The sequence below is a fragment of the Argiope bruennichi genome, chromosome 5 (assembly GCF_947563725.1).
Source record: "Argiope bruennichi chromosome 5, qqArgBrue1.1, whole genome shotgun sequence".
Classification (NCBI taxonomy): Eukaryota; Metazoa; Arthropoda; class Arachnida; order Araneae; family Araneidae; genus Argiope; species Argiope bruennichi.
In genome coordinates, this window is record NC_079155.1 from 112,482,590 (window position 1) to 112,505,124 (window position 22,535).

The 22,535-nt window shown below is 27.5% G+C and overlaps 1 protein-coding gene across 7 annotated transcripts in view; it reads right to left on the bottom strand.

The window, feature by feature from the left end:
* Positions 1 to 1,688: 1,688 nt before the first annotated feature.
* Positions 1,689 to 22,535, bottom strand: part of LOC129968510 (semaphorin-1A-like) — a 210,645-nt gene continuing 189,798 nt past the window's right edge. For 3 of the 7 annotated variants that reach the window (XM_056082471.1, XM_056082470.1, XM_056082472.1), the window contains exons 8-20: positions 21,187 to 21,207; positions 17,905 to 18,009; positions 17,727 to 17,815; positions 16,889 to 17,030; positions 16,348 to 16,426; positions 16,087 to 16,234; positions 13,625 to 13,746; positions 13,438 to 13,520; positions 11,629 to 11,848; positions 10,603 to 10,677; positions 9,593 to 9,657; positions 8,376 to 8,510; positions 1,689 to 5,685 (exon numbers count right to left, since the gene is read on the bottom strand). In XM_056082471.1, coding sequence (XP_055938446.1) covers positions 5,327 to 5,685; positions 8,376 to 8,510; positions 9,593 to 9,657; positions 10,603 to 10,677; positions 11,629 to 11,848; positions 13,438 to 13,520; positions 13,625 to 13,746; positions 16,087 to 16,234; positions 16,348 to 16,426; positions 16,889 to 17,030; positions 17,727 to 17,815; positions 17,905 to 18,009; positions 21,187 to 21,207 — 1,643 coding nt within the window. In that variant the 3' untranslated portion in view covers positions 1,689 to 5,326. Of the gene's footprint in view, positions 5,710 to 8,375; positions 8,511 to 9,592; positions 9,658 to 10,602; positions 10,678 to 11,628; positions 11,849 to 13,437; positions 13,521 to 13,624; positions 13,747 to 16,086; positions 16,235 to 16,347; positions 16,427 to 16,888; positions 17,031 to 17,726; positions 17,816 to 17,904; positions 18,010 to 21,186; positions 21,208 to 22,535 lie in introns of all 7 variants that reach the window. The other 4 variants (XM_056082473.1, XM_056082475.1, XM_056082474.1 and 1 more) reach the window with 4 other exon arrangements.

Consider the following 22,535-nt stretch of genomic DNA (forward strand, 5'->3'; position numbering starts at 1 on the left):
AATACTCCTACTCTAAATTCAAAGCAAATTCTTTTTAGTTGACAAGAAGTAATAGAATGGGAAGGGGAAAGAAGTGCCTCTTACAAAATATTTTACTTTTATAACATTGTTAGCTAATCTGACATGATTACAGGAAAATGTAGTTAAAAAACATTTCACAGATATGTGTGCATTTCAAATTTCTTCCTTGTTTCACCGTCAAAGATTTTTAAAACAAGGTAGAAAGTGTTTCATACACTTTTCAGGAAAATCTCTACTTGAACTTGTTTAAATAAACTATTCCTAATTGGATTCGTCACTTAAGGATACATCATGAAGATGCCACAATGCTCTATCTCCAAATAGTATTTTATGACCGGGTGTAATAGTATTGGTGTAAAGACCAACAGTAGAATTAATGAAAAAGATAGTTTTGGTTGTAAAGTTTGGTCGTTTTTCCTACATTTGATATAACACAGCGGCGGCTTTAAATAGTTTGCAGCTCTAGATAGGAACAGCACGAGTGTCCGCTTTTAATAAATTGATCAATTTAATTTCACATTTGAACGCACTTTTTTTTATTTTAATAACTTTGTAAAAATGAATTTGTTTTTATTTACTTATTAATATTTAATTTATTAAAAATCACATAAAAAGAATATGTTGTTTGCCCATGCCAAATAATCTTAAGAATTAAAAAAAAAAACAAGTATTTAAGCAATACACATCTAATTTGATACTTTTTACAATTTCAACATACATTTTTGATTTATCGATAACTAATTTTTATAAGTTAGAATGATGGTTATTTACTGCTGCTAGATATAAATTTTTAAAAACAAAAAAACATGCACAAAAAATATTTGGCTTTAACTTTGCATTTTTTAAGAACAATCATTTTGCCCATAAAAATGGAAAGTTTTCCAGAACAGCAAATTTTGACAGAAATCATGCAAATAAAAAATGTTTGTGACTTTCAATAATCCACAAGGGTGAATTTAGATATTTTACCGCTCCAGCCAGTGGCCCTCATGAGACTTTCATTTTAATTTGTTAATGAGTTTGACAAATTATTTCAATGTGAAACAAACTCATTAACAAGCTAGTTACACAGTTAAAAAGCTAACATTTTTAATATCACATTTTAACTAATTTTAACTTAACTGATACATTGATTTATATTATTTTTATATCATATAAAAAATGACAAAAATATCTTGGAAAATTTAATCCATAATTATTAATTAATGATATCTATACTAACAAATAAAAATATTTAATTATTATGATAGATTATAGTGAAACTAATGATTTAAAACAAAGATAACAAAAATTATTATATTATAGAAGTTTAAATAGAATATAACATAACCAGTTAGATGCATAATTAATATTCCAAATATGATAAATAATTATATTTTAATTCATTTAATAATTCATCTTAATATTTTATAATTTACAGGATTTGTATAGCTCTTAAAAGTTTACTTAGAAACTAGGTTAATAATATATTTTGTAATTGGTCAGCTTATGTCCCCCCATAACCTTGAGACCCTAGGTAGCTGCCCTAATGAAAATCAGCCAATGATAGTTTGAAATAGAATCTGAATTCGGTGCATTTTTGAACGTATGTCACCCAGTAAAATACATTGCTTAAAGCCCTTTAAAATAATAATCCACGAGTCAATAAATAAGACAGATAAATAAAGTGTTTTTCCAAAGTCTATTTTAATATAGTTCCCATAGAGTATTAAGCCTCCTCCTCTCACAATGAAGGAAGAGAGTGGTCAGGTTGGGAATCAAGACCTACTGACTCATCGCACAGTATGCGCACACTATACACTTTTGTACAATGGGCTCTCTTTGCTTCTTATATTTTCCACTGCAACACAACAGAATTTTTTCAATTGAATGGAAGCATCACGTTTCACAGAAACAATTTGCACATGAAAAGAAACAAGCATTGCTTTGCATAGCATCAGAAGATCAAAAAATTTCATGATTCTGAATATTTTCAATCAATCAATTTCAAAATAATAATAATAATAATAATAATAAAAACTTGTATACATAAACATTGCATTAAAAGATACAATTTGTTCAAAGTTATAAATTTATATAATTGAAATGAATTAAAATATCACAATTTCAAAAGAAATCGAATATTTCAAAAGAGTTCATCTGATTGAAAGTCATACAAAAATAAAGAATTGAACAATTACAAAAATTAGCAAACAACGGACAGAACTCTGTGAATTTTTAAAACATAGCTAACAGAGATTCATCAACTTCCAAAAGCATTCACAATTTATTGAATGAAAAAGATTTCAGGATAGTAAACAATAGAAGCCTATAAAAAAAATATTTTTCTTAGCTCTTAAAACTAATGACTTTACTTACCATCATTAAAGTGGATGACTGAAATATAAAGTGACTATTGAGACAAAAAAAAAAAAAAAAAAAGTGTAAATTATGGTGGTGAATTTTCTCTCTCCTCTTATCTAGTGGAATGTGTAAATCATTTCATATTTTTCTCTTAGTTTTATTAGAAATCAACAGAAAGTTATGTTCTATTACAAATCTTTTTTTTTAAACTGAAATATTTAATCTAAATTTATAAAAAAAAATTATTTCACATAACATTTATGAGAGTATTAATGCATAGTCATACTCGCTAATCTTTAACTTCAGCAAATTCTATGTTTCTGATTCCACTAAATAAGAGATTTTCAAGAGCTTTGTTCATTAGGAATTTTAAACTCAAAAACTGTCTAATGCATTTATGTTGAATAGACATACATTGTTTCTGAGATTTAAGAAAATAACTGAATACTTATTAATAATCGATTCTGTTAAAAAGATAGATTCTTCCATGTTGAAATGCAGTCAAAACAATTGGTTGAAAAAATTCAACAGTAAATAGCTTTATAATTCAATAACAACAACCTGAAACACAGTGCAGTCCTTGCACACATGTACAGAAATGTTGTATTTTACAAAGAGAAGTCACAGAATAACAAGTCTACAAAAATATTTTTCATTCAATAAAAATAAATGCCCTGTGGAAAAAAACATTAATGTTGCTATTTGTTTTGCAAATGCAATAAAAAACAATCCCCTTTTTTATACAATACATTTAACATAACCATAATAAATAAAAAAAAAAGGTAAAAGAAGTGCAGGATCATCAGTAATGCATTCATAATTTTATATACAGTATTGAAATGGGAATAAGGCAGCCAACTACTGATATAGAAAATTCTTGAGATAAAATTTTGCAAACTTCTTGATCCAATTCTGACCCTGCTAAAAATAAAACACAATACAAATATATGCATCAATTGGTAGCAATGAAAAAGTATATACAGGCAAAATAAATTATATTCAACCTGAGATTCGAAAAAAACTTATTTGGACTAAGAATAATGAATTTCATCTACAAAATATCCACAAGTTCGATAAGGAATAGTTTGGCATTACTGCTCTTTATGCCCATAAATTAGAGTATGCTGAAGTACAAAGAGTTAACATGCGCGTTTGGGTTAGACAGACATTGATTACATATGGACTGATGTCAGTTTGATATTTTTTATTTTTATTTTTTTTAATGGGAGCATTCACAAAGCGATTTTGGTTTGCAATTTCTGAAAACTACAAGTCAAATTTTTAGTTACTCTAGAAAAAACAGATTTGCATCTTTACTTTTCACTCTTTTATTGAAGAAATTTCAGATTTCCTAAATTCTTGAGTGAATCATCAGAAATATGTCCAGATGAACGCACAAAACGATATTGTTATGTTCATGGTGAATTACATGTTTAGGCTCAATGGACTCTGGTATAGAGAGGGTTATGGGTCACCTAAACATTCTAAAGAGAGATAGAGAGCAAGATCGAATAGAGTAATCTATGACTGGGCACCTTAAAAATTACAAATAATTGAGACAAGATATTCAATTATGTACAGGAGTATAATATATATATATGTATATATAATTAATCAATTTGCATTCGATGGTTGAAACATCGCATGCACAAAGAAAGCAGATTTTCAAATGTCTGTCTGTACAAGTTTCAATTTTTTTCAACAATAAAATTATAATTCTGTTGCTCCAAGTCCTTTGGTTAGTCACTCTTTTGAGATCATGTCGTAGAAGCACTGAGGTATGTGTAACATACAATGTTCAATTAAACACAAAGGGCAATTATGAAAAATACAAAAAAATGGCACTTTCTCTGTACTCTAGAGAAACATGCACAATTTTAGCTATAAATATCAGTTCTGTGGAAGAATTTTACCACTCTAAATTACATAACCAGTGATCTTGAAATATTAACTCTTAAAACTATTCTTTATAACAGTATGATAAAATCTAAGGCCACAGCAGATCATAGTGTCACGGCAGACAGTGCAATTTTTAAACGTGCTTTCAATTAAAATTATTTACTAAAACCAAATGTGCAACTGAACTTAAGATTTTACAATACTGAAATAGCCTATTTTTGTAGTCACAAAATAAAAAGCTCAGTTTGCAATCAAAAACACATAAACATTTCACATAAAAAATGATCTAAACACAAATGTACAAGGTGTAATCAAAGTAAAGTTTAAAACAAATATGACAGAGTGCTCCTATGTACAATTTATAAATAAAATAAGCACACTGGAAACTTTAACAGGTGCAGATATTAACAGCATCAATGAGTGGCACAAGGTGGCAAAAGTTAATAAATTTTCAGTTTAATGCCTTCACATGTGTGCACTTATATCTTCTTCTGACTCTTCAAAAATGCATTCATAACTTAAATTAATACTGTAAAAATCCAATTTTTGATATTTGTCACACAATGTAAAAGATGAGCATTTAAATAAGCCCCACAGTACATATTGAAAGAGTGGAATCAAGAGTCCGATGAAAACGGTTCTGCTCCGATGAGAGACGCACTTGATGACATTGCTTTGAAGCTCTGCTTCGAATCTCCACCTTCGTGCATTATTCTGAATCGAAGTACAGTTCCTCAATTGGGCGCTGCATTATTTAAAGACTACAGCTAGAGTTGTGTGGTGAGAAGGAACCTCGGAACAAAATGTCAGCCCAAGTAGGAATCCTTAAACTAAGAAAAACAACATGAACCACTGGAGTCAACTATTGGAGTGGTACACAATATGCTGTTGGGCCAAACACAGCACACAACTACCTCCATACTGCATGCACAACTGAATCATTGCTTTCGATGAGACAGAACAGCTAACAAACTAGCAAACACCAGCATGAATATGGAATGTTGGACGATCGAAGTGATGAAATAGATTCCGTTTATTTTTATTTCGAGAGAGCACAGAGAGACTATAAATAAATCTTTTTCACTTTCTGAACAGGTCTGTTATCGGCCGAGCTGTTAGCACTCTTGCCATTCCCGTTTTTTGGAGGTACATTGAGGACGAGGTTGATGGGTTTGTTGGTGGTAGGTGACAAAAAACCTTCTGTGTGGTTGAGGTGGGGTGTGTCACAGCTGCCTCGTTGTTCCAAATAGTGAGAATCATCATAAGGTGAGTCCACCTCTTCAGACTTGCAGCGGCGGCTGAAGATGTAGCCACTGATGAAGCCAACCACCAATGATGACACGATACTGGTTGTCACAGCAATGGCAAGCGTTTCTGCGGTGTACATGTACTGGTGACCTCTGGAGGCTCCTGCCGTGCCACCTGCGGGATAAAAATTTTGGTTGCCTGGAACAATTAATTTCTTTCCAAAATGAAACAGGAAATTAAATAACAATAATTTAACATGATTTAGTAAAAATAATTACAACATGAATGGATTTTAATAAAACCTTTCAGAAAAAAAAAAAAAAAAGCTATTTTCCTTTATAAAACACATTTAGCATATGTGAATAATTGTTGATATTTCAAAAAAATTAATCAAAATTTGTTCAAAAAATAATTCCACATTTTTCTAAACGAGAGAGAGAGAGAGAGAAAAAAAAAGATTTTATAGTAATGTCAAAGTGACAGTGATTTTTAACTTTATTTTCATGGCACATAACAAGCTATATTATGAAATGATTATTTTAATGAAATGTAAACATTTCTAAAGCATTTAAAGTGGCAGCAGATAAAGAGACTAACTTTAATGCAGGACACATCCTTAACATCCATTTAGGAAAAAAAAAAAAAAAAGTTATATATTCTTGTTTTAAAGTGCAATGCCAATAACTAATTATATATCTTTTAAAATATTAAACTAGAAAACTCAGTTACTTGCTTAAAAATAATTTCATGATCAATAATTTAACATCAGATCAAAAGATGAATAGGAGTGGAGAGGGGATATAAATATTTAAATAATTTTTGACAACCAGATTTCCTTCCGTGAAAAAGCAAAAATTATACTGGATGTTGAAAATCTGAAAATGGTAAAAATCTAGGAGTGTCCTCTTTCTTTTATTAACATCATTATTCTTTATTTTTTACCTAGTAGGATGTCTTCAAAATTTTATTTTTAGAAAGGAAAAGCTATAAGCAATCAATCTATAAATGAATTGTGATACGATTCTTCAAACATTCATAATGACAGCAGGAAACAATCAAGTTCCCACAGTTATGCTTTTAAAAAATAGATTAATAACTGTATTAAAAATTAATAAATTATTTTAAATATAAGAAGGTATTTCAAAATTTAAATACAAATATCCCCCCCAAAAAAGATTTAATATAATTCTGTCTTTTTTCATAAAATATGACTAGATATACTTTTCAAGGTAAATTAGTATTAAGGATGAAATCACAATTATAAATAATGCATATAAAACACAATTATAAATAATGCATATAAAATATTCATATATATCAGATTAACTATATAATCTTTGTATTGCATTAAATCATACTCTCAATGATATCAGATTATACATTTTAAATATTTAAGCAGCGCATATAAAAAAAATCTACACAAAATCTACATTGTCAAGACAAGTAGAAAATCCCTATAAAATGACAGCATATTAAGTTAGTTTAGTATAGAGAATCATGCAAAGAGTTATCATGCAATTATTGTTTAGTACGAAGGCTCGTGGACAGTAAGCTCCATGCCCTCATGGTGGCCGGCTGCTGCTTCCTGCCCATAGCAAGCACAACAGAACACCAGGACAACACAGGACAGGGCACAATGGCAGAAGTGATTAAATTTTTTTTTGTTTTTTTGTTATTTTAAAGACAACTTGTTAGAAAATGAAATTAAGATAAATTTAACAGAAATAAGAGTAAGGTTAGAAATGTTATAGTTAGTCTTGATTTTGCATGCATGCATTAAAGAAAAAATTCAAATAAAAAGTGTTGTATTGTAGTCAGATTGCTTTCATTCATGTTGTAGAATTAAACCTCCCAATCTCAATTTTAATAACATTTTGCTTTTATGATTCCAATGATACTCAATTCCCCAACTTCTATATCACAATAAGGTTTCTATATTCTCCTTGATATTTTCTAATTTTAAGATAACAGTAAAACAAATTTAGATTTCTTAAAGTAAGAGCAACTTTTTATCCAGCAATAGGAAACACAAGATACAATAAGAAAATATATGAAGAGAACATAAAAAGTTTCACGGCATACATCTAAATAATCCCAAAACTTAATAGTAAATTTTAAAGAAAATAGACAAAAATGCAATTTAGATAGCAATATATTTAAATAAGAGAGAAAAATCATAAAACTAATATTACATTAATGGCTTAAAAACAAATATAAGATATCAGTTTGAAAAATACAAATTTGTTTAACTTCAGTAATCTATTCTTTTAAAAATTTCATTTACTTCAAACATTTTATCATTACATTTAATCAAAAGTAGCAAATTGATAAAAATTACTGTACAATATTAATTAAATTAAAGCCACTACAAAAAATCTGATTCTATTTAAAAATAAATTAATCAAAATTTTAGTCTGTGTTTAAATCCTTATAAATACTGATGTTCTGTTGCTTTTTCCTTAAACAATTTTAAAATATATAATATTTCCAATGAGGCAGCAGCCATTGCCACTATCCAAATATAAAATAGGAAAACATTTCTTTATATGCCTTCAGTGTTAATATATATATACATCCTAACTATACAAACACAAATGCAATTCTACAACACACATTTTCCACTTATTACAACTGAACAGCAGGTTTTTTTTTTTTTTTCAACAGGCAAGCATTACAATTTAGCAGCTTTCTTTTTTTCTTTTTATATATATAATTTTTGAGCACACAGGGCATGCTATTCGAAGGCAGGACGCAGCTAAAACTGGTTTTGCATCGCCACTTGACCAACAGATGCGCCATGCTTCAATCAAGTGGCTCTAAACCCAGACTATTGAGTAAGCCACACAAGAGGACATAGAGTTTACCTTCACTGAGTTCGTCTTCTGTTTCTGTGGTGGAAGAGGAAGCAGGTGGTGATCCATTGCTTGCAGTATCATGACGGCTTGCCGAATGGTGAGGTGAACGTTGTGGAGTTGTACCACCGTTAGGAGAACGCCCTCCTAGTAGGATACAAATATTTCAGGTAACAACAAAAATAAAGATTAACTTCAGGATTCATTCCTATGGGTTATTTGCCAGAAACTACCATATATCTAGTTTTTCTTATTATTGGAATTTGCTCATAAAAATCGCATTTTAAAAGTTTTTTTCCCCTCAGGCAGGTATTAATCCTCTGATGATTTTATGGGGGGGGGGGGATGCTTTCCTGGATTTAATATAGACAAGAGATGGTTGTACCAATTTTCCCCCCTCCTACTAATGGTTTATATGGTCCCTCATTAGCATTATTTTCATGATAAAGAACACATCTTTTAATGTCTCTAAAAAGATTAAAAGGTATGTTTGTTTTAAAAATGAATAAAAAAGTACATGTATATTGGTATGGATGTATCAAAAGAATCATATTTTGTGCACAAGAAAAAGAATTCAAACTGATAAATAAAATATGAGGAGGAATTGGTGCTGCAAAAGGATAAATAAAAGTGAAAAACTTTATTACAGTGTCTTGGAAGAAGAATACAATAATTTTTTTAGAAGTTAATAGAGGTCAGATTTCAAGCCTACGATTGTGATTCATCTTTGGTCATTTAAAAAAAAAAAATCTTGAAAATTAACACTTTGGGGATTTATAAGAATAAAGCGGCAAGTTGATATATTTGAATAAAATTTGTTGACTTACATTTGAAGCATTATTTATTCATGTTAAAAAAAGAAATCTGAAATATATATATATTTTATTAGGAAAATAATAGCATCATAATCTCCCTAGATATTCACATTTCAGTTGCAACTTCTGATAAAATTTATCATGCTTTGGATTTATAACTAAAGTACATGTATATTGGTATATGAATATTGTAAGTTATTTCAATATTCATATTGTGTTTAAAGAATTAAATTTTTATTTGATGAATGCCTGAAAAATAATTGTAACTCAACAATTTCTCTTGGTACTACAAAAAGTACATACTTTCCTCTGTCAAAAAACGAAATGAAAGAAATGATTACCCTACAATTATATGGATTTAAAACTACATATAATTAATGAATAAATAATATTTAGAATGGGAAAAATGGCTACCTTCACGACATCTTGAATCAATCCCTTCTTCAACATTTTGCACGAAACCATCTCGTTTCCACAACCTATAAAACATTCAAAATTTTGCAAATAAGCTATACTTAACGGCAGAAGTATGAATCATTAAAGGCAATATGAATACTGACATAACCATTAGAACTACACATTTTCAAGAACGTTTCTTTACACACAAATTACAATTGGTCAAAATTTCCTTCACTTAAAGCTGACATATAATAAGAAATTTTCTTAATCAACAAGCACCAATATTGATTATTTTTTTTTCCTTCCAGATTAGATGTTCAAAATTTCATACTGCTTTTCATTCTCAAGATTTTAGAAATAATACTCTTTTCTATACCCTAACCATACATTTGTTTTAAAAGCTCCTTGTATGATTTGTTCCTAATGTTCAGTGCACAAACTAAATACACAAAAAGGATTACAATAATTCTTATACACACACTTTAAAAAAACATTGCCCAATTACTTTAGAATTTTATAGACAATAGCTTTAGAGTTTACACATTTAACTTCAAACATTAAATTCAATTTTTAAATATGATTTTAAATATCTCTTCTAATACAATACTATTCTAAAGCCCCAATTTTCAAAAACCCAGTAAAATACTGATAATAACTAATACATAACTTTCTGCAAAAGGTGTACAAAAGCCACAAAATTGCAACTTATAATTATTTATGTACAAATTTGCAACTTATAATTAATTCTATCTCAAATTTTCAAACAAAATATATTGCAAAATAATTAAGAATTGCAGAAATAATTATACTGTGAATTATCATATTTGCTAATAGCACAAATAGAATTTTTATATATATATATACAATTCCTTGCAATATTTAAAGCGCAATATAATGAGGATTAATGTTATGTTAACATTTTCCCCACTCACTAGCCTCATTTTTGCACAGCCAAAATTTGCCAAACAAGCATTTATAGATTTTCCAGTGCAGTATAATGAGATACTAAATGATTATTTTCTTACCTCTGTCGTGAACTGGTGCAGACACCTCGAGATTTATCCCAGGCACAATATGGGTCTTGCAATGCAACACATTCCCTAAAAAAAGTATTAAAAAAAATTATTATACTACCTCAGCAGAATTTAAGTTCAAAGAAATTTGAATATAATATTTATGGAAATTGTAATTTTTTTTTTTTTGGGGGGGGGGGGGAATTCAAAAGATGGGGAAAACAAAAATTTTGTAAGTGCAATATAAAGACATTCAAAATGTAGAAACAAAAGATATCAATATAATATATGTAATCAAATCAATTCATCTGTATTCTTAAAATTAATTCAATTTTTAACCATTTAAATTTTGAATTGTCCAAGCTTTAGGTCTTTTCATGCTTTGCAGATGCTAGCTTCTGTAATTGATATGTCAAACATTAACCTGCAATACCATATGAACATCATATGCGGCCTATAATAAATGCCAATTCATCTAGTATATGTAAAAACTCATTATTTTTTTTCTGTTTTTAGCATTGCAATTGTGAGAATTTTGCAATTCCTTGTTATGATTTAAATAATGAATTTATAAAGGCTTCTAAAAGATCTTTTGTCTAAAAATTAGAGAAAAAGAACAAAACCATGATTTAAAGACATTTCTCATTGCTTAATTGTTGAATGAATATTTTACATTACACACACAAAAAGAGAGAGAGATAGACAGACAAACAAAAGTGAGATATTATATAATGGCATTTGTCTCCTTATGTAAATATTTTTTTTTTAATTTATCTCCCCCCTCCAGTTAAAGGACACTTTTATCAAATGATATAAATTGTACTTCATATAAATCTCTCTTACTACAAAATAAGTTCTTTTTTATACATAAAAAAACCTTAAATGGTATTTTTTTAAAAAATTTTTAAAGATAAAATGAACAATGAATGGTGAGAAAAAATTATAGAATAAATAAGAAAACCCTAATTGCATATTAATATTTACATTATAAAAATATAACAAAAATACATACTTCTATAATAGGATCAAAACTCTTACCGGCAAGTTTTGGCATAATGATCACAGTTATATAGTGGTATGGTTTTAATTTCTTCCCGTGAAACAACAACAAGTTTTGCATCTGATGGGGTGTGGTATACCATAAGATTTGTAATGGGCAACTGCTGGAATACTTGGAATTCTTCAATAACTACAGGTATCACTTTTCCTGTTTTGGATTCACTGCCTGCATTGATGCATTTGAGAACCTTTCCATTATCTAAATTGCAAATAATATAATTAGACAAATCAAAACGAAGAATTTATTTATTAAAACTGCTAATTTTATTTCAATAAACAAGTTATATTTGAAATATTTGCAAGCAACAAAATAGTGCTTGAAATGATTTTTTAAATGAAGCAAAATATTCACTACTGAAATAAAATTTCAATAACTAGGCAAATTTCTATTTGATTTCTTAGTAAAATTATGCTAATTTTGAGCAATATCAATAATGGCTGTATAAAGATATTTCCTCCAGACACTCATCATTTGACTAAATAAGTCATCTTTATGGGAAAAAGAATTATATTAAATTATTTGAAAAATTTTGCTTAATAACCAAGAACATCTTTTTAGATTAATTTTTGAGCAATCCACATTAGGTGAAGAAGAAAGTAAAGGAAAATTGTAAACATTAAAGCATTTAACTTAATTAAAAACAAATTTCATTAAATCAAAGCACATGCTTTTGCATTAGATACATTTAAAAAAAATTATAACTTAGAGGCAAAATTGCAAAAATTTAACTTTCAACAGAAATTTTATATCTCTAAATAGTTCAAATCAAATAAAAACTGACATTCTCAGTAAATGTGTAGTTAATATTTAATTGAATCAGAAATGTTACAAAATCATCATATCAAACACATGCCAATAGGCGATCTCAAGTAAATGAAATTTAAAATATTTGCAAGCAACAAAACAGTGCTTGGAATAATTTTTTAAATGAAGCAAAAAATTCACTACTGAAATAAAATTTCAATAACTAGGAAAATTTCTAATTGATTTCTTAGTAAAATTATGTTAATTTTGAGCATGCAACTTCTGTGAAACATGCTTCCAGACAAAATTAATTTATACTTCTTAATTAAAAATAAGTAATAATAATAAAAGTATAAACAATTGTATAAAAGTATAACATTGCAATTTTTGTCCTACAATCAAGGTTGAATTAATAGCTTGCTTACTATTTTCCTTTGAAAATAAATACATAATAGAGACATTTTTTGAAGGAAAATCAAACACTTCTGTCAACATTCTATAATAATTTTTTTTTTCACATGCATCAGTTAATTTAACTTGTTTGAAAAGGATTTAATCCCACTGAGAGCCATACCAATCTTTTTTCAATTAAAATCTAAATCGATCTATTATAGTATACATTTGATAGTACAGTAACAGATTTGCAACTCTCTGATACAAAGTGAGATTTTAAAATAATTTAAAACTGAAATTCTGAATGCATGACTTTCTTACAGAAACAAGGCAAAGTGCAACAATAATAAGAAATAGAAACTATATTATTATATTAGGTTAGAAATAACTTATCATATAATTATAAAATATTTCTCTTAAAAAGTTTATCTATACTGTAAATTTTTGAAACAAAATATCTCATTATAATAAATGGTTTCATCAACTTTTTTGCTATAGCATTAAAATTTTTAAATCATCAGTTCTTGGATCTGAATACAGCAATAATGGTTTTCTGTCAACAGATTCAACTTAAAAGATTTCTTCTTTTCATGAATACTAAACACAGAACTATTTTGAGAATTGCTGGCAAATTAAAAAAGAAATCTTACCAGTTCCAACATACAATACATCATAGTGCTTTTCATCAGCTGTTTCTATTTGAGGATCAACAGTTATATGAGTGAAACGATATCTGCAAATTAAAAAATATATATATCTAAGTGCTGAAAATAGACAAAAGGAAAATTAAGTTTTTAATAACTCATTACTTTGTTTGTTAATTAGAAAATTTCTTACTGAAAGACAGTGTGCAACACAACTGGATGATTCCAGAAAGAAGGCACCGCTCTGTCCATAAGACTGTTGCTTTCAATGAAGTTCACCGTCACTTCTGGCAATGTTCGAGAATCATTGACACACTGCAAGCAGAAAAATTACACATGAAGATTCAATATGTTAAATTGTGTAGAATTCAAAACAAGGAAAAATAAAAGAGTGAAACAGAATTTTAATTTCAAGATATATGAGCTTACTGAAAATATGCAATTAGTATAAAAATCTTCAAAATTTAAATATGTAATTTTTTTTTTTTTTTTTTTTGTCAAATTCATACGACTATAATGCCATAAACAAATTGACAAATAAAAAAAGTATTCTTGAAAATACTGATAATTTGTGTGAGTGATCATATCATTTCTTTATTGAATTACTTCGATGACATTAAACAAATATTTAGAATCTGTAAATGAAATATTATTAAAATAATAAGATGCCATTTCTGAGGATGAAAGCAAGTAATGAGTTAACTGGAAAGCGTATCTTTCTTTTTCTTCCAAGATTAATAAGGAAAGAGTTCAATTTTTAGCAGAGATTAAGATTTTTTTGTGAAATCCATGATCAGCGATTTAGGAAGGAGGGTATGGAAACATCTATAGCTTAAATAGCTTCAATAGGAGATTACTAGAAATTAAGTGAATAAGAATTTTGAATATGGTGCATGTAGACTTTGAATAGGGTAGAAAATGTGCAAAAGTGTTAAATGAAATGTGAATTAATATGATAGAAAATAATTAATTTTAAGAAGGCAGTTGTATTGAAATTAATACGCTTACACGCATATTTGTGCTCTTATCCCACTTGCTAATTTAATACACTGGATTTTTTTTTGTAATATAAGAAGTTTTATGCAGTGAATTCTAATAAACTGAAAAAAATATTTAATTATGGGTCTCTTGTGAGAAAATTGGTTTCAGTATTTCATATAAAAAAAAAGTCACGATTTAAATTTAAATGAAGTTAAAAAAAATCCTTCAGAACACTAATTAAATAACTATTTAATTATAAGCCAATAAATTAGTTTTTAAGCAACATAATATAAAACTTATAAAAGATAATTGATTAAAATTATTAGAATAATGCTCTGTATTCGAAGCTTGATTTTAATTTAAGTCTTTCCAAGTTCACAATCACTGCAAATGAAATGAAAGTATAAGATTAATATATTTTGAAAATAGTGCAGGAAAAAAAATCTATCAAAATTTTGGACACTTTTAATGTTGTCCTACAAGCAGTTGCCTATTTGATAGTATTATATTTATGTTCAGTGTCAATCTCTTTCCAATCTACTAACACTGCAGGTAAACAAGCTAAACTCTGTTAAAAGATGCTAAACTGGCAAAATGTCAACCATCTAGACATTAAGTGGCAAAATTCAGTTTTATTCAAAAGTTATTTTAATCTACATGGCTCTATCTTAATTTGTTGATGCTTTATCTTGTTAAAAAATATTTTAGAACTAAAAATAGTTTTACAACAAATCATATTCTGTTAAAAATATCCTCTCCAAAATCATTGTTTTTATTTATAAAACAGTACAAAATTTTATTTTACAGTTATCTTAATTTTAGTATAGTTTAAAAGGATTCCATTTATATATAATTTATAAATTAAGCTGAGCTGACTATTAATATGTTACAATTTGAGTTTTTAAACCTTCTGTACTCATGACTCAATTTTTAAGCAAAAATATTTTAAAAAATGGTCCATTGAAAACAAAGCATTGATTAATAACAAACAAAAATTCTATTATTTATACATATTTGCAAAATTTTAAAAGCAATGTTTCAAATCTATACAATTTTCTAAAGAATGTTTATTTACTAATATGAATGAATTTGACAGGAATTCTCATTGCCCATTATTGTCCACTTGAGAATAGGAATGAGATTTTTTTTTTTTTTTTTTTTTAAAAATATCAGCTGTAATTTAAGTAGCCTAGTTAAAAACCAACCACAATGCAAAAAATGTTCAGCTTATGCATAAATGAAAGTAACACAATTTACTGTAAAAAATAAGGATGCGTTCTTATACGGTCAGTGTATTCAAAACTAATTTAAAATATTGAATAATTACATCTGTAGCAGATAATTTTGCTTTACACAAAATATACAGTATATTTGCTATTATAAAAATTATTAACAAAATTTTATTATTAGAAGACAGAAGCATGCAGGATATAATTAAAGATTATATCGATTTCACAGTTCATAATGATGTTTTATGCACTATCATAATATCAATAAGTTAAAAAAATTACTACAATTAAAATTATGTAGAATCACTAAATACAGCATATTCTACAAATTTTGATTTTAAAAAAATCTTAAAACAATTGCATTTGTATTAAGTAACTCTATTTTTGTTTTAGATGTAAACAAATTCATTGGTGTTGTTTAAGAAATATCAAAATTTTGCCTCACCTGCCCAGGACGTGGTTCTGGTACTTTCGTACTTGCTACAGGAAGCCAATTTGCATTAATATCATCTTGTCCCTTAAAAGGACCATTGAATGCATGGAATATATCTTCTAAGCTGAAGGCACATACTGCTGAGCCACTGATACTATTCCTAAAAAAACATAAAAAAAGTAAAAATCTCATTGTATCAAATATTTATGAAATATTATTTGTTATTTAAGAAAAGGAAGCAATGTTAAAGCATATGGCGAAATTTGAGCTTACGGAGGTGTGGTAAAAACTGCATATATCAACTGAGCCTCTTTAGCACCATATTTTCCAGTCACCACGTTGGTTGTAGATTCTAAAAAATACAAATTAATGTGAAAGCATACAGCGAAAAAAAAAAAAAAAAATAGGTAGGGGGAGGAACTAAACGGTTTAATTTGAGCAAAATCTGATGACCATTTACAGTAAATCATTACATTTTTCCTTACTTTAATAAGAGTTTCTTTTAATTTTAACAGATTTTATATTTAAATTGGTATATAATTTTATTATTTGTTAACAATCTCCCGAAACATCTTAATGATTAATTTTAATACAGATAGAATTATGTTAAAATTTAAACTAGTCTGTGATCAAGAATTGATATTTGAAAAAAAATTTAATTGATGGAAAATCACCAATTTAAAAAAATGTAGTATTAATATTTAATACTACAATTGTACAACTTAACACAAGTTGGGAATTAAAGTTCATATAAATAGAAGGCTTGTTAAAAATTGATAAAAAGCACGGAATTAAAAATTAATGATATACTTACGAATTTCATTAAAGTAAAATGGAAACTCTCCAGGTATGGAGCAATTTAATCTTGCTTTCAAGAAAGATGTCCATCGATTTCGGAATTTATGAGGGCCACCTTTGTCATTAGTACAAACTCTGGCAACCCTTGAGTAGACAGCCTAAAATACGAAGCAAAATTGTCATAATGAAGATGTTAAAAAATTTTTTAAAAATATTAAGCATGATTACTGAGCCAAATAAGTCATAATAAAAATTGCATTTGTAGTCAAGGAATACAAATTTGTTTGTTGCAGCATTATTGTTTTTCAAATTGTGTCATGCACGAAGTTAATAAAAAATACTAATGTTTAAAGGCCTAAAATACATGATACTTTTAACATTTAAATCAAATTGGTTAGGGATGCAAATAAGAAATGGACTATTAACTGAGAACAGCATAAATTAGAAGTCACGGTATTTCACTTTGAGTTTTGAAGATCAGTTTAAAGACAAAATATCACATAATGCTGGGACTATAAGTGAGATAGAATTGTTAATGGTTTGTGTGGACAGTTGGAATTGTATAAAAGGATAAATGAAGTTCCTTTAGAAGAAGTGGATGGATAAAAAAAGATTTTTGTACATAGAAAATCTTCTGCAGAGAGCTGTAATTTTAGTTATTATTATTCTTTGAATAAAAATAAATAAAATAAAAAAATCATTATACTTATAATAAGTTTTACAATGAAAAAGAGAATTTTTATTATTATATAATTTTAAAATAAGATAAACATTAATCCAAACACATGGAAAGAATATATCATAGAAGAGAGATGACCAAATTATGCCTGAATACTAAAAGATTATTTATTTACCTTGCCACAATTAATGTATTCCACTGCAGTTTCACGGAAAAAGAAATATACAAATTCTCCATGGTGCACAGAGCTAACAAAATTTGGAGCTAAAAAAAAATTAAAAATAACCATATAGACATATAGAAGCAATTTTTCTAAAAAATTAATTACTGACTGCAGATAATTACTGCAATACCATTCAGATGCTTCCAATTAAACTGTTCTGTTCGCAAAGGCTCTCGATAAATGAGTGGATCAGCTCCAGTAAACTGAGCTACAGTTGCTACATATAGATCTCCATCTAGAAAAATGACACAAAAATCAGTTTAATTTCACATAATTTTTGAGATAAGCAGACTTTTTTTTTTACGTAGAATAAGTATAAAGACAATTTTTAAATTATTAATACTTATGCAAGAAGCACTGAAATATACATAAAAAATTTCACTTCCGTGACAAATGATACAGAAGTGGGTATACAAAATTTGTGAATCAGTCATTCAATAATAATCATTAGACAACTTTTAAGAAAAAATTACATTTTAAATTTCCTTTAGTATTTCACTCAATCACAAATTTAATGCTTTGGGCACACATTTATTTGAAACATTTTTGCATTTGTTTTGCATTTCTTTATGCTAATAATAGCAGTAGATATCATGTAAGATTTTAATTATTTATGATATGTACTCCTACATAACACCGAGAGAAGTCAGTTAGTATTACAATAAATTAAAATTAATGCATGATGTTCTAGATGTAATAATTTTGTAATCTGAAGAATACAAAATTATAAATCAAATTTCAAATGAAAGCAACCTCATCCATCAATCCTCCAAAAAATGATTTAATAATGTATTTAATCTTTAATGTGACTAAAGAATTTACAGTCTAAAATGGCAACAGAATAAAACGTGCATTTATAATTTGAAATAGTTTTATTTTTTAGAAAATTCTTATTATGGAATATTTAGATTCATTATTTGATGCATAATTGTGTGTTTTGCTACAGATCAAAAGCAAAGTTAGAATGGAAATATTCAGAGAGCCTCACTAAATTTTTATATTGTGTATATAGGATATCCTAAAATTTTGTTAATATATTTTAATAGTAGGTCAGGTATATATAAACCAATACTTTTGGTAATAAAACACAAGATCTGCAATACAAAAAGAATTCTGAATCACTGAATTATGCAAAATAAGAAAGACACATTAAATAAACATATAATATAGATTTAATGGAATGTAAATTTGCAATAACACAACTGAGTTACATGAACTTTAAATTACAAAGCCTGTATTTCATCAGCCAGCAAACTCTTAAATACTTCAAAGATTTGTTGTTACTACTACATTTCACATTATTATACATCATACAGCATGCAGCCTGAAGAGCTACAATTCAAGCGCATGAACTATATTGTTACAAGAAGTATGTGTTATGCAAGAATAAATTGATGCATTTATTCTTTTCTCTTACTTATCTCAGTGACATCCTGCAAACACATTTTCCACTTCCCTTCCCAGGTTTTATTACAAAAATGATTTGTTTCTGCAAGTTGGATGAATGTTTAAACTACAGACAGGCTTTCAAGATAACATATGCTCTTTTCTTTACAGATGTTGAATAAAAGATATTTCACAGATTTTAAAAATTGATACAGCTCTTTTTCATTTATTAAGAATACTTTAGACCTTTATTCAAAAACACAGGATTAATTCATCTTAGGAAATATTTTACAGAAATAAAATATCTAGAACAAAAAAATTAAAAAATTCCAGAATTTAAATAGTTTGTATATACATACTATTAACTTTTTGCACAATATACTATTCAGTAATGAAACTGTAATTTAATAATCTGTCAAAAAATGCACACATATATTAATAATAACATTTATTAAGGCTGTTCCTGGCAGAAATATCTTTCCTCTTTTAATATTACATTGATTTACAAACATCTGAAGACTGGTTACTTGAAAAATTGAACTAACAATAACATTAATAATTCAAAAGTAATTTACATAGATTTGAGATTATTTAAAATACAGAAATAGATCATTGTAAATGATGTCTGGCCATTTAGACATGCTTGGACAAGTAAGTCAAAAGGCTATTTTGAGACAAAGCTTAAATTTAAATCCTAGTCAAATGACAAGGATCATATCTAAGTGCAGGGCTGATTTAAAGGACATGTAAATGGTGTGGACTGCACAAGGTCCTGCATCATTGACTAGTTTTGCAAAGTTTTAATATACATACATTTAAACATTTTCTTGGAATACATGTGAACTAATCTAAAGAAAGATTGGATGCTTTTTAGTTTTATTACAGTAAAAGATAGTTGGCCTTAATTACACAGCTTTAGTCTTCAACAAATGTGCTACATTTTTTAAAATATTAAAATTGTATATAATATGGGATACTTTTTTTGCAAATGGATTGAAGAAAATCGTTAACTGATGCAGATTTGATGCACTTTTCCAGCATACAATAAAATAAAAAAAGTATTGTCAAGTCTTGCTTTTCAACATCACAATAATAAAAATATTATAATAAGTTTATGAATCAACTACTGATTGTATTCAACTATCAATGATTATTCATTGATTTATTAATGTTCATAAAAATAAGTTAATTATTTACAATTATCTTGTATTCTTTAAGTTGTTACTGGTTCTATCTAGATAATGTAATAATTATAATTTTGAAGTTTGAAATTTGCTTTGAGGCTCAACAAGCCAACTTTATACCAGGTTCTACCCGAGGAGTTAATCCTACCCTACTCTTTTCTCCTAACTTTTGAATCATACAAATGCAGGTACATTGGTAGCATAATGTGAGATTGAAGAAATACTGAATCCATATCTAAGCATACACTGGAGAGAATCAAGCTATGCTAATTTAATTATGACATCAAGACTATCAGTAAATAACAAAGACCTATTTGGGAATAGAACATTTTCATTCTTAGAATAAATGGGCAATGTTTATGAGCTATCAGAAACTTAAAAAGCCTAATTTTTTTTATCTTTTGTACAAAAAGTGTTTTTTGCAATAAAAGCTAAAGATTTACAGAGATTAATGAGTTTAAAAAACTTTAAGAATTATGGTCACAAATAGTAGCTATTTTATAAATACTAAATATCTTATCACTATTTTTTTTAAAGATTAAAGCTTATAATAAACTACACAAAAATTGAAGAAACTTTTCATCTAACATAATAGACAGCCAGCTTATATATTAAAGATCCAGAAACAGCCCTTTGGTATTAAGTATCTTACTTTAATATTTTGAAGTACCAAATCAAATGAAAAAGTTCCTTCTAATGGCAAAAGAAAAGCAGAATATATTAAGCTTTAAAAGTACTGAAAAGCACAAAATAAAATAAAATATAAAGCATCACTTTTAAAATCAAAGATTTCTGCATATAATATAAATGGAATGATACTATATGTGGACTGTGACTACTACCTTTTCTGTCTTTTAATGGTCCTTAGAAATGGATGGCATGGCAAAAGAAATAAGAAATGATGAAATATGCAGTTTTGATGAATATAAAACTTACATATGGGTTCAAGGACTTTGGAAGGAATAGAAACAACACACGCTCACTCTCTAGCACACATTCAAATAAGTTAAAGAAATATTAAATTTAAACAGTCAATCCAAATAAATGATTCTATAAATTTATTTATTCCTTTATATATTATTAAACATTAAAAGCAAATTATTTGAATACATGATGAATTACCGTTAGACAAAACAGCAAACACAATCGCATACACCTAAAAATTGACGACATCTTTTAAACATAAGGATTGATTTTCAAATGCTTGAAGTGACTTTTCTACTTATGCTTTCATCAAATTAAAGTTTAATTCAAAAAAAATTTTGAATTTGTATGTAATATAAAGATGGTAAAGCAGGAAGAATCTATTCAGCAGTTGTCAAACATGAAAATAAAACCATGCTTTTGACTTTTAACAGATAAAATATTAGCATGGCTTACAAAAAATTTAATCAATTTTTAAAAATATTTTTTCGTTGTATTAATGTCTTGCTTTATGGTTATAATAAGGCCATCATGAAACCGTAATTTAGAACAGTAGTCATGTGCTGAGGAGAGAATCTTGCTATCAAAATATCTATATAAACATGAGGACATCTGATAGACAACAGCTGTTTTAACTTGCATCGGACTTACAAGACAAATCCTCAGAGAAATCAAAGTACAATTCTCAAATTTTTAAGTCGAAATGTCAATTCTGATCTACAACACTCCTTGTAATAAAGTCAAAATAAGAATGTGCGATTGATTTCTATAGTAGTAGTAGTAGTAGTAGTAGTAATAGTATCTTTAGTAGTAGTAGTATCTTTAAATAACTTTTTAGGAAATTCATTCAATGAATAAGCAGGTATCAAGATATCTTTAAGCAGCATTCAAAATAAAATAAATCTTATCATCTAACTCCAGTAAATATTATGTAAAAATTTATCTTTAAAATAACATAAGCAATAAATTTTTTAGTAAAAATTTATATATAAGCTTTCGATACACACACATACACATATACAAAAAGGTTTCTCAATCATTCAAACACTTTTTTTTTTTAAAAAAAGAAGAGAATGAATCAAGACAGGAAAATTGTATAGTGTACAAAGAACATATGTTTCTGAGGCGTAAAGAAATAATGAAGGGAAAAGAATGCTGAATAATAAAAAATAATAATAAAGAAGAGGCCATGCAACTGAAGAAATTGCTTGAAATTATAGGGTGAAGATGTGCAGTGATGGGACAGTGAAATGATTGGGAAGAAATG